We start from the raw sequence: 13650 nt of genomic DNA, 5'->3' as shown, positions 1-13650 counted from the left end.
TAGTGAATTCCTTTATACCCCACACCCAGTTTCTCTTATTTTTAATATATTAGAATGGTACATGTGTTACTATTAATAAACCAATATTGGTACATTATTATTAACTGAGGTCCATACTTTATTCAGATTTTCTGAATTTCTGCCTAATGACCTTTTTCTGTTGTAGGATCCCATCCAGAACACCATGTTACATTTAGTTATCATGTCTCCTTAGGCTCCTCTGGGCTGGGACAGTTTCTCAGGCTTCCCTTGTTTCTGATGCCCTTGGCAGTTCAGGGAGTGGGGTCAGATGTTTTGCAGAATGTCTTACTCAGCTGAGATTTATCTGATGTTTTTCTCATGATTAGACTGGGGTTATGAGTTTTGGGGAGGAACACCACAAAGGTAAAGTGCATTTTCATCACATCAAAGCAAGGATCCGTTCTATCAGCCTGAATTATCGCTGTTGATATTGACTTGATCACTTGGAAGTAGCGCATTTTGACCCCAAACAATTAAGATGTAGATTTCATGCTCACACGCCAGTCTGTGTGTGACTGTTTCAGCTCTCTGTGACTTTCATCACCAAGTTCAACTTGGATTAACATAATAGTTAATGATTCGTTCTCACCACTTTCACCTTCTCTCCTCAGCTAATTTTCTTAGCCTGGTTCTTGAAAATGCCAAGCCTGGCTGGCTTACAGGTATAGTCTCTTAATAGGGCCACAACTCTTTACCCACAGTCCTCTATCTGACTCGTGATGGTTGGTTGCATGTCCCCTGTTTCAACTGCAGATATACGCACTATTCTTTGACTCCTCTTGGAGGCACGGAGGTCCTCCTCCTCTCCCAACAAGGCGTTATCTTCACCTTTTCTCAAGTGCTACCTCCTTTTTCTTGCCCCTCATTATGTTGTCTCTGCATCTCCTTGTTCGAACCAGTGTATTAATTCTGGTACAGTTTGAAATTAAATCCTCAGCATTTCCACGAATTCTGCTTCCAGAGATGGCAAAGAAGTTCAACTCTACCATACTTATATCTGGGAAGGATATATTGCATGTCCTCCTTTACACATATATGCCCAAGTCACGGCATAAATTCCTTTGACAAAAGCTATGGAACCTCTTCCCACAAGACACTCTGTGCGTGCACATGCAGGTGTGCACGTGTGAGTGTTAAGTATTTTATATACCTTTCTAAGGCATCTCTGTCTGCTGTATCATTCTGCCTTCTTAGCTTTAAGCAACTGAAATTGACGGGCTGATTTAAACAGAATAGGAGTTTATTGGAATCCTATTAGTTCTCAGAACTGCTGGGAAAGCTGAAGAATCAGCCTAGGACAAAGGATAGGCACTTCAGTTGCACAACTGGCCTTTATAACTCCAGATTTTAAAGGCAGAAGAACGTGCCTTTATGCCACTTACTGCTTGTATTTCATTTTTTCCGTTTAGAACTAGATAGTGAGGTTTTATATTTTTGATATTAGGTATATTAGGCATGAAAACAATCACACACACCCCACATACACACCCATGTGCACACAGCCATATAATTTGGTCATTTACCTTTAGGGAGCCTATTAGTAGGGAACAGGCTAAGATGATATAATAAGAAATTCAGAAAGACAGTGGCTCAAATAAAATAGAAGTTTATTTCTCTATCTCCCAACCGATGGGCAGGTAGCTCAGGGCAGATAGGTGGCTCTGCTTCATGGGTTCCCTCAGTGACCCAGATTTCTTCCATACTGTTTCTCCATCCTGTAGGGTATTATCCTTTTTTTATGTTCAAAGCTAGCTTACTCAACTCCCCCTCTGCATTCTAGCCCATGGGAGGGACCAGCAAAAGGGAGGACATTAAGCCAATAACACAAGTTGCATGTATCAGTTCTGCTTACGTTCTGTTGTTGAAAACCGAGTCATATGGCCACAACTAGTTGCAAGGGAGACTCAGAACTGTCCTCTTTATCTGGGTAGCCATGTGTCCAGCAAAACTCATTACTGTGGTGGAAGGAAAGAATGATTTAGGAGTCATAATCAACAGGTGCAAGAGGTGAAGACAGCTGAACAGAATTCTTCAGATTGAATTTTTTAATTAGTTTTTTTCCATATTATGTAATATTTTTACCATAGAGACATTGGAAAATAGAGATAAATAAAAACAGAAAAATAAAGAATCACTAATTACCCTGCCACCCCAAAATAACAACCATTAACAATTTGGGGGAGTGTCCTTCCAGTATATTTTCTATACATGTATAATAAAAATATGTATTTTTAGAGTGAAAATCTGAACCTTTCTGTAAATACTATTTTGTAAACCACTTTTTTGCCCTAATATAAATATTAAAATTAGGACTCGTCGCAAAAGACAGAAGCCCAACTCAAAATGACTTAAGCAAAAACTAGAAATTTTTTGGTTCGTGTAAGTAAATAAAACATCCAAGGATAGAACTTAGCTTTATTCGTGGCTGAATCCAGATACTCCAATAACACCAGAAATCGATTATTCTCCCTGTCTAGATTCTGTTTTCCTCTGTGATGGCATTTCCTGGGCAGGCTCTCAGTGTGGTAGCAAAAGCCACTAGCAGCTATAGATTAACTTTTTATCAGCTTAGCAACCTCAATGGAAAGAGAGTGACTCTTCCAAGAGTGCCAACCAACATCTTGGAACTGGCTCTGATCGGCCTTGTTTGAATCATGGGTTCACTCAAACCAATCATAATTGCCAGGAGGTATGATAACTTTTACTAGCCAGGTCCCAGGCCCTTGTTCATTTTTGTCCAGGGGAAGATTCATCTCTGCCCACGCCATGTGGACTGAGGTGGGGAATGTGTGGTTTCCCAAAGGGTAGAAATGGGTCTGTTCCCATAAGAAAGAGTACCAGATAAGAAAGAGTACCAGAGAGGCAAAACCAATGTTCCACTAAAACAGTTTTCCATGTCATTAACTGTTCTCCTGTCTTTTTAGCTGGCTGCATCATCCTCCCATGTGCAGATACACCTTGTGTTAAACCAGTGTTCTTTTTCTTTTTGGAATTCAGATTGTTTCCAGTATTTTCCTGTTAGAAACAACCTGCAATAAACCCTCCATGTAGTGCGGTCTGTATACCACAGATGATTGTTTCCTTTGGATAAAATCCCAAGGATGTGCGCATTTTTAGAGTGATTTGTATTCTCAAAGTCATTTCAGGAACATTACTATTATTTTAATTCTCAGCAGCATTGTATGAAAGTGTCTGCTGGCCCTTCCCCTCCATACTGGTTATTATGTAAGAAAATTTGATTCTTACATTTAATTCTCTTCGCTGTAGATATTCTGGCCATGGTACCAGGAAAAACGCCTTTCTTTTTTTTTTTTTTAAGATTTTATTTATTTATTTGACAGAGACACAGCTAAAGAGGGAACCCCAGCAGGGGGAGTGGGAGAGGGAGAAGCAGGCTTCCCGCTGAGCAGGGAGCCTGATGCGGGGCTCCATCCCAGGGCCCTGGGATCATGACCTGAGCCGAAGGCAGACACTTAATGACTAAGGCACCCAGGTGCCCCGGAAAAATGCCTTTAAATTCCCAAATCAAAAATCTTGGTCTCAAGAAGGGAAGAGGTGAAGGCATTCTTTTTCCTTTCTTGTCATTTCTCCTCATATACCTGACTTGTCCTCCCCCTTAGAGGAGACACCCCGAATCCTCTTCTCCCTCACCCACTGAATTCCAAGATGCATTTCAGATCTCACCTGCTACTTGTTGCCTTTCCAAACACCAGCTCATATTGCTCTTCCCCTTCTCTGTATTCCAATAGCAATTACTCTCCAATTGGGGATGTACAAAATGATCAGCTGGAGAGATGGTAAAAATAGAGCTTCTATTTCCATTTTGTCTTATGCTTTTTTATTGAAATGTAGTTGGCATGCAATATTAGTTTCAGGTATACAACTGTGATCATTTATATACATTATGAAGTGATCACCACGATAAATCTAGCTACCATCTATCACCATGCAAAGTTGTTACAAGGGGCGCCTGGGTGGCTTAGCCGTTAAGCGTCTGCCTTCGGCTCAGGTCATGATCCCAGGGTCCTGGGATTGAGCCCCACATCGGGCTCCCTGCTCAGCGGGAAGCCTGCTTCTCCCTCTCCCACTCCCCCTGCTTGTGTTTCTTCTCTCGCTGTGTCTCTCTCTGTCAAAAAAAAAGTTGTTATGATATTATTGACTATATTCCTTTATCTTATCCTTTAAAGCTCTATTTTTTCTGTGTTTTAGAATATAAATAATAATTGTACAATGGTATCTGTATATCTTTTATAAATTAGTAAATATCCATGTATTTGGGCACATGCTTAAAAGGGTACTGGAAAGGATATGCATAAAAAAGATTTGGAGACTGCTAGCCCATACCAAGCAATTTACATTCTTATTTTACATTTGTGGTTTTGAATATTTGTAGAGGATGCCAAAAGATTCATGATACAGTAATTTTCACTTTTGCAAAAGCATGAATTCTGAATGCCAGAAGCTATGAGGCAGATAGCTGGGAGTAAATCACTTACCGAGGGAGCCAGCCAAACAGACCAATTAGAGTTTCAATGCAGCTTTGTTTTCTCCTCAAATCTACATACAGTGTAATTCTTATGAAGTGATTTTTAAAACTTATTTTGGAAAAATCACTCCATGAAGAAAGACCAATGTAAATTCTGATGACGAAAGTGAAGAAATCTAAGTAGTTTTTACTAAAAGGCACTATTGGTCCTGGAACGTATTTTGTACGTGCATATGCGTGTGTACACATGTGTGAAATCTGAGGAATTGCAAGGGCTAGGCAGTGTTGCTATTTAATTTTTTTTTTTCCAGTTCATGAAACTTGACTCTTCAAATTCCTTCACTAAAGAATCCTCTCTTTCTTTGCATCCCCCCAGTTTCTAAAACTGGTGCAATACTGCCTGTTAGGAGTTACTCTGTAAATATTTGATGACTTGATTCTGTTTGATACTTGCCTCTTTTCTATGATTAGGTGTTTTTCTGACTTACAAGTTCATTGCCTACTGCCAAGCAAGGTACAGTAGGCTGAAAATTAAATGTTTCTTCATAGCCCGGAAATATTCAGCAATGCATAGTTCTCTACAGTGAACATCTATTATGAATGGTTTTAATGATTTACCATCCTAGTAACATATAAATAAAATGAAGCAGAGATGTTAGATATATTTCCTCTGTTATCATGTATAAGAGCGAGTAGAATCTCAGAGAAATATATATTAAATGCTCCATAAATGGCCTATTCCCAAATATCCGTATTATGAGTTTTGATGTCTACCAGGTTTACTAAAGAGCATTTTAATTAGGAAATATGAGATTTGGTTATAAAATTGATAATGCTGGGGATCGTTTTTTTAAAAGAACCAACCAAACAACATTATATAAAGACAAGAGACAGGCCTTTCCATTTGCCATTTAAAACATAGATTCCATTAACAGTAGCTTACCTTATTGTGTACTTATTCTGTGCTAGGGCTATGCATTCCTCATTTCACTTAATGAACCCCCCATGAGGGATCCTTTAAAGAAAGTACTATGTATTACTTATTCCTGTTTTGCTATTGAAAAAGTTAGTAGAACTTTCTGCATTGACGGAAATGTCCTATATCTGCACTATTCATTTTGGCAGTCATTATCCCCCTGAAGTTATTAACTATTTGAAATATGACTATTCTAACTAAAGAACTAAATTTTTAATTTAATTGTAATTAAATTAAAATAGCACCATGAGGCTAGTGGCTATTGTATTGGACAGCACAGCTCTAGAATTTTCCTAAAATGGTCTTGATCACTACACCATACCTCTCCAGTTCAACTCTCCAAACCAAAGTACATAATAAGAAAAGAAGTAATTAGGAAATATTAGCATTGTAAATTGCATGGAGTCATAGTATTAAAAGCAGTCTGATTAGCCAGGGATAGAGATGTGATCTCTGTCCCATGGAAACCTAAAAGATTCTTGCTCTCTTATACCCAGCAAAGAGGCAGCCACACAGCAGTAGACATTTGTCTAAAATTCTTAATTCTATTATCTTTTCTTTCTGTGAAATTACCCTCATTCATATTGTAGCATCATTCTCCTTTTATACCCTTAGTCCTTGAGCTCACTGATGCCCTAAGAGTAAAGGTAGGCAAGAATTCCCATTTCTCTGTGAGTGGTCTGTCAGCACTCTGAATGCTTCCTGATCTGGCTTTGTAACTGGCTGCCTCTGTGTCTTTGGTTGATTACTTTGTCCATTTTGGGCCTCAGATTTTCTCATCTCAAAATAAGGGAATTGAATTAAACGCATAGGTTCCTCCTAGATGTAAAAATTCCGTATATAATTTTTCTAATGGCCAAGATCCTATAACTGTATGGAGATGCAGTAGTTTTCTTAGTAAATTTCTGTATTATTAAAATTATATATGTAAACCTCCAAATTTCTTAAAAACAAAACAAGAAATGCTAGAAAGCTGTGCAGCTCTTCAAGTCTTTCGAATAGCTCTGTTTCTCCCTCTTTCATGCTCCTTTTGTGAATGGGTGGCTTCACTTTTCCATAGGATACAAATCAGAAGCCTGCATTCCTTATGATCCTTCATTTGTAGCAGTGGATGGAAGTGATTTCTATACCCAGAAATCTCAGTAAATTAATTGTCGCCTTGGAATAATATGTTTATTTAACATGTGATGGCAGTGGAAGCCTTGAAAGCAAATTACAAAGTTTGAAATGTATTTTAGAAACATAAGTTATTGTTTGTTAATATGCATACGTATAAATGATTTTGATGTTTTACCTTTATGCTCATTTTAAAAATAACAAATATTCCATTAAGTTCAACTAGTTCATTTAAAGGCAAAGAAATTCAGTTGACACATGTTTGAAGTAAAGTGTCTATTGTGTAAAGCAATGTTTTGAACCTGTAAGTTTATCACATGATCTGTATAATTTATCTGTCTCTCCCTGAAGTGCACACCACTGCTTTTCAACCTGTAACACGTGTTCGAATCACCTGTAGGGCTTTCAAAGAGTTTCAAAGTATTTGAATTAAATACTAGACCTAGTGAATCAGTCTTAGGGAATGAGGCTCTGAACGCAGATGCTGAAAGGCTCCCTGGGTTATTCTTATTCATTCCAGAAGTTAAAGAACCAAACACCCTGAAAGTTCTTGACAAGAAAAGAGATGGCCTATTTATTAATTGGGCTTATATACCAACATCAAAACTAGCCTTATAATCATATTATAAATTTCTGTTGTTCTTTCAGAAGTTAACATTGATTAGCATTTATGTTTGGATGATGGCAATTCATCACTCAAAAACATTCAACTAACTCACTGTCTTGCCATTACTAAGAATTTAATGTAAAAAATATGATACAGAGGTGTCTGGGTGGCTTAGTCAGTTAAAGGTCAGCCGTCCGTTGAGGTCATGATCCCAGGGTCCTGGGATCAAGCCCTGCATAGGGCTCCCTGCTCAGCAGGGAGCCTGCTTCTTCCTCTCCCCCCACCCACTCATGCTGTCTCTCTCAAATAAATAAAATCTTTTTAAAAATGTGATACAATATATAGGAGCCCTAAGAAAGAAGTACTTGATTTCTTTACTTAATCTTGTTCTTGAAAGAATTTGTGGTTGTATGAAAATTAAATGTTCTAATTTTCTTTCATTCTTAGATCAGTAAAACTCTTATAATCATTTGTTAGTATTTTGACAATATAAAACTTCATTTTATTGAAAAATGTTTTAAATCTTCAAATTGTTATTCACCAAAGTTACCATCATCTGTTATTGCTCATGTTACGTTTTCTCCTAGATTTTAAAATAATTTTTAATTTCATTCATTTATATAAGCAACATATAATTACACATTACTCAATATATTTTTATGATAATTATCTTAAATGTAAATTTGAGTATATTTTCCTGGATTTTCCAAGTCATTACACCAATAATATTCATAGTGTATGACACATGCATTCTAGATAATATATATTTTGCTTCTATTATTATTATTATTGACAGTTATCCTCCAGGAACATTTTTTAAGACCCATATTTGTATGCGTTAAAAATGCATTGGGCTCGGGGCGCCTGGGTGGCTCAGTTGGTTAAGCGACTGCCTTCGGCTCAGGTCATGATCCTGGAGTCCTGGGATCGAGTCCCACATCGGGCTCTCTGCTCAGCAGGGAGTCTGCTTCTCCCCCTGACCCTCCCCACTCTCATGCTCTCTCTATCTCATTCTCTCTCTCAAATAAATAAATAAAATCTTTAAAAAAAAAATGCATTGGGCTGGGAGAATTTAGGTAGAGACACTGCTGAGAAAGAAAGCGTGGGGCTCCTGGGTGGCTCAGTCGGTTAAGCGTCTGCCTTCGGCTCAAGTCATGATCCTGGGGTTCTGGGATCGAGCCCCACATAGGGCTCCCTGCTCCTTGGGAAGCCTGCTTCTCCCTCTCCCACTCCCCCGCTTGTGTTCCCTCTCTTCGCTGTGTCTCTCTCTGTCAAATAAATAAATAAAATCCTAAAAAAAAAAAGCTTGTAATTAAAAAAAAAAAGCATGAGAAAGGAACACCTGCTCTTAGCCACGTTAGCCTGGAGGTGACGTAGTTCATTTCCATTATAAGACCTCACCTGTCTTTGAGAGAGTCTGGGAAATACTGCCTAGGTATATTCTCCAAAGAAAAAGAGAAAGGGTTTTAAAGGTGAACACATAGTGATCCCTGTGACAGGCCTGTCTCTGTCATGAACAAACTGTAGGACTCTTGGCAAGGCACCTAATCTCCTAGGCTTTAGTTCTCTTGACTCTAAAGATCCAGTGACTTTTTCTTTTTTGGGAAGGTTATTAGATGTTTATATTAAGAATATTGTCTTAAGATACAGTGAGGATTGAATCAATAAAGTATTTGTCAGAATCATAATCCCTAAAAGTAAATGTGACAAGAATTGAGAACTAAGTTATGGCATTGTTGGTAGTTAATTGCACAGCCAATGGATGTTGATTACAAGTGATCCTGGGGGGTGCAGGGAGGGGTGGACTTAGGACTTAGTTCCTAGTAGTAACCTTTTCATTTTTTCACCATTTCCATCAGTAAATCATAAGAAAACAAAGAACTCATACTTTTCAAATTCTAATTTGGAAATTGCAAATAATTTCTAGATACCTAGGTTAGGTCATCACATTTCTTTTATCTGTAATATAAGTTATAGGTCATCTGGGCTTTTGAAGACTGACTAGAGAATCAAATGAATAATTTATAACATTGTTTTTATGACCGTGTACAGTTGACCCTTGAACGATGCGGGAATTAGGGATACCAGACCCCATGCTCAAAAATCCACATATAACTTTTGACTCCCCCAAACTTAACTAGTAATAGCCTGCTCTTGACTGCAAACCTTACAAATAACATAAACAGTCAATTAACACATTTTGTATGTTATATGTATTATATACTATATTCTTACAAAAAAGTAAGGTAGAATAAAGAAAATGTTATAAAGACTAATATGAGGAAGAAAAAATACATTTTTAATACTGCATTATGTTTATTGTAAAACATCTGCGTATTAAGGGGACCCCCAAATTCAAGCCCATGTTGGTCAAAGGTCAACTGTGTTTAATATTCCAAATAGTTATCCTGTAAATGAACTGTGGACTGTAACCCATTTTTAAGTAAAGGATGGCTTGGATTTTTGTCTCTAAAATAGTTTAATTGCCTTCCTGCTTTCAAAGAATGATCTCATATACCCTTAAATATAATGTTAAGAGATATACTATCATTATGAATATAGCTTGGCTCTTTTTCAAGAGAGAAATTATGTTGACTGGCAAAAAGATCTCAAAAACAGACACTGCAAACAATATATATAGTTATTAACTACCAGCTGTCACATTCACTCACAGTATTTACAAGATGTATGATTTGAGCCATCATTGAATTTAAAAGACAAAAATGATGAATGACTACACGTTACTATTGATTGGTAGCAGTGATGACTTCTATTACATTTAAAGGTTTTTAAAGGACTTGATAGAAAAGATCTTTTCAATGTGATAGTAATATTTCAAAAGGCATGTTCTCTTTCTTGTCAGGACTTCAAACAGTAGTGAGACGTTATCATCCTGCCATACTATGGAGCCATGTTCATCAGATGAATTTTTCCAAGCCCTTAATCATGCTGAGCAAACATTTAAAAAGATGGAAAACTATTTAAGACACAAACAGTTATGTGATGTAATTCTAGTTGCTGGTGATCGCAGAATTCCGGCTCATAGGTAATTATTTTCTAAATCTCTGTATGTGAGAAGTATTTCCTTACTAATCTGTTATGTATGTTGAGATAATTTGTTCCAACTAACTATTCCATATGCTTTTGGGAGGGGGTATCTTTCATGGGATTTCTGCAAAGAAAACAGTGCATGTGAAATTATTATACATTAAATGACCCCAAAAGGGTCACTTTCCCTCGGCAGAAACACAAAAACAAAACACACTAGCCTCAGATCAGTCAGTATTGTTTGGCAAAGATTTCAGCTACTACGAGCAGCTTTTCTCCTAAATTCTACCTATTAAATAAGTAAACTCGACGGTAATTAGAGCTGTGAGTATTTAGAAGCAAAAAAGCTAGTGGAATGAAATGGCAAAAACGGAAGAGTCTTAAAATAGCGACATCTATCCCAACTTCTATTTGCTGACCTCCAAAAAATAGGAAAAGCAGTGATGTTAGGGAACAAAAACTTTTAACACAAATGAAGTACTATTTTTGAAATAAGAAAAGAGAGATGTTTAATAAAGAATTCATTATGTTTCCTTTGATAATTCTGTGTTCAGTTGTTCTGTGTTAATCACTATTATGACCCCAAAAGGTTTTTTTTTTTGTTTTTTGTTTTTTTTAATGCTTTTAAAAACTAATTAACACTCCGTCCCAAAGGTTTTCTTAAACGTTCCAAAGTGGAAGTGAAATCATTGGGAAAAATGGGCTTGGTCTTAGTTTCCAATGATTCAACGGGCATCCATTTATTGAGATGCTACTAGATACTGTGACAAAAAGTCCGTGTTATGAGCATGGGTTTACTGGAAAAGATACCTCAACCTGCATGTCACAGAGACATCTGAAATTCTGTTTTTCCAAAACAGAGCTCATTACCTTCCCTTCCACTTATGTGTAAACTCACCGTCTCCCTCAGTGCCATAAACTGCCAACTGGTCTCCCTGCTTTCACTCTTTCCCCCTACATTCTATTTGCTGCACAGCTACCCGAGTGATCCTTTAAAATAGAACTCAGGGGCGCCTGGGTGGCTCAGTTGGTTAAGCGACTGCCTTCGGCTCAGGTCATGATCCTGGAGTCCCTGGATCGAGTCCCGCATCGGGCTCCCTGCTCTGCAGGGAGTCTGCTTCTCCCTCTCCCACTCCCCGTTTGTGTTCCCTCTCTCGCTGTGTCTTTCTCTGTCAAATAAATAAATAAATAAATAAAAATCTAAAATAGAACTCAGATCCAGTCACTCCTGTGATCTAACTTTTCATTGACTCCTGTCACAGGGTATGAAAGCCCACTGGGCCGTGTGATGGCCATTGCCATCTGATGTTCTGTCCTTGATCCCTCTGCTTGAGCCACTCAGCCAGCGTGGTCCTTGTATGTGCCAGACATGCTGCTCCTGCCTTTGGGTTTTTGCATTGGCTAAAACCTGCTAAACCTGCTAAAACCATTCCTTCTGCCCGAATGCTGTTCCCAGATACCTGTATGACTAATTCCTGCACCTCCTTCAAGTCTTTGCCCAATTGCCACTTTCCAGTCAGACCACTTATTTAAACCCCCTGCCTATTCCTCATTTGCCCTTATCCTACTTTTTCCCCTTAGCACTTCCCTTTCTTAATGTACTCTAGAATTTATTTGTGCTGTTAATTATTCATCTCCCTCCCCTCTAGAATGTAAGACTCCCTTAGAGAAGGGATCTTTTGTCTCTTATTTATACTGATGATAGCTCAAGTACCTAGAACAGTGCCCTGTCCTTATTAGGGTGAATGTCTTTAATGAGTAAATGAATAAATGGGCAATTCTCAGAAGAAACCTGAATGACCAATAACCATTTAAAAAGATCTTCAGTCTCGCTAGCAATCAGGGAAATGAAAATTAAAACAACAATGAGATGCCATTTAACACCTTGCAGATGGCGAAAAATTTTAACATCTGACAATGTTGTGGGAAAATGTTCTCTCTCATACAGTGCTAGTGGGGGTCTAAATTGGCACAGCACTTTGGAGAGCAGCCTGGCAAACCTAGGACACGGCAGTGTGCTCCCGAGGAGGGAGGAGAATGGAAGTAGAGAGGAACACAGAGGGAGCTTCAACGATTATCGGTTTCTATTTCTTAAAATAAATAAATAAATAAAGTGACTCTATATAAATGTGCTGACATGGAAAGATCTCCAAGACGTCAAATAAAAAAAAATGCACATTTCAAAATATATATTTATAACCTATTTTTTTTCATATCTGGCCATCAAAAATCTGGTCAGAGATGTACCTAATATATAATACTGTACTATTATAAAAATAGTTTTGTGGTGTTATAACAAAAATATTATCATTTGGTAATAAAATGTGAACATTATAATAATAAATCACAAAAGTTAAAAACAACCTGCTAAAACCATTCTCAAATTTCTCCCATATATCTACTACTACTACAATTAAATTAAAAGAAAAAAACACTTAGGTTATTTCCAAAAGTGATAAACAGAAAGTAACCTTTATATTTTTTTTTCCTTTTTTTATATAGTCAGTTTAATGCTGTGGGCTTTAGCTTTTTGTCTGGATGTTATAAAGTGATATTTGAGTAATGAATGGGTAAATCATTTACCTCAGCAGAAAATTTTCAGTAATGGTAATTTATTATTCCAAGGAAAGAACTAGAGCATAAAGCAATTTGTCAAACTTAAAATGCATTTCCCGGTACCACGCACTTTTTGTGGGTAACAAATTAAAAAAAAAAGGGAGAGAGAGAGAGGAGAGAGAGAAGCAGCGTTTGTTAATGAACATCAACCTTAAGGCGGTCAGTGATTTTTTTTTTTTCCTCTGATATGTTCTCAGGTTGGTGCTCTCCTCGGTCTCAGACTATTTTGCTGCCATGTTTACTAATGATGTCAGGGAAGCAAGACAAGAAGAAATAAAAATGGAAGGTGTTGAACCGAATTCACTATGGTCCTTGATTCAGTACGCATATACAGGTAATAAATCTGAAAATGTAAATCTAAAACCTCTTAAAATTATGGTGCATTATGAGATTTCAGATTTCTGCTTTTAGGAAAGCCTGCCACAGCTAACCGTGAATTCTGCTATTGGAATCACCACCGCTGGTGCTACCTTTATAAAAGGTTGAAATCTTTATATTAAATCTTTAAAATGGTGGTCATAATTAAGCCTATGATTGGTATTTTTAAATGTTAATATAATAATTAGATGAATTATATAATGTTTTTAAGTTATTGCATTTAAAATTTGAGCGTTATATTTAATAGATATGCTACTTAATTAAAGCATCATTTAAAAATTCTGAAAAGAAGCCATTCGTTTTTTATTTTAATAAAAGTCACAAAGAGCTAATAAGGTTTTTTCATAGTTAGTACTTTTTTTCTCTTTGGACTGTCTAAAACCATCTAGAATTCATATACAG

The 13650-nt window shown here is 37.2% G+C and overlaps 1 protein-coding gene across 6 annotated transcripts in view; it reads left to right on the top strand.

The window, feature by feature from the left end:
* The window catches only part of KLHL5 (kelch like family member 5), an 84152-nt gene that overhangs the window by 20930 nt on the left and 49572 nt on the right, over positions 1–13650 (top strand). For all 6 annotated transcript variants that reach the window (XM_081812456.1, XM_081812455.1, XM_081812457.1 and 3 more), the window contains 2 exons: positions 10070–10252; positions 13068–13204. In XM_081812456.1, coding sequence (XP_081668582.1) covers positions 10110–10252; positions 13068–13204 — 280 coding nt within the window. In that variant the 5' untranslated portion in view covers positions 10070–10109. The remainder of the gene's footprint in view (positions 1–10069; positions 10253–13067; positions 13205–13650) is intronic.

This window comes from Leptonychotes weddellii, chromosome 2, assembly GCF_054177405.1.
Source record: "Leptonychotes weddellii isolate Sample4059 chromosome 2, ASM5417740v2, whole genome shotgun sequence".
NCBI lineage: Eukaryota > Metazoa > Chordata > Mammalia > Carnivora > Phocidae > Leptonychotes > Leptonychotes weddellii.
Note: the sequence above shows the minus strand (reverse complement) of the source record. Positions and strands in the feature narration are given on the sequence as shown.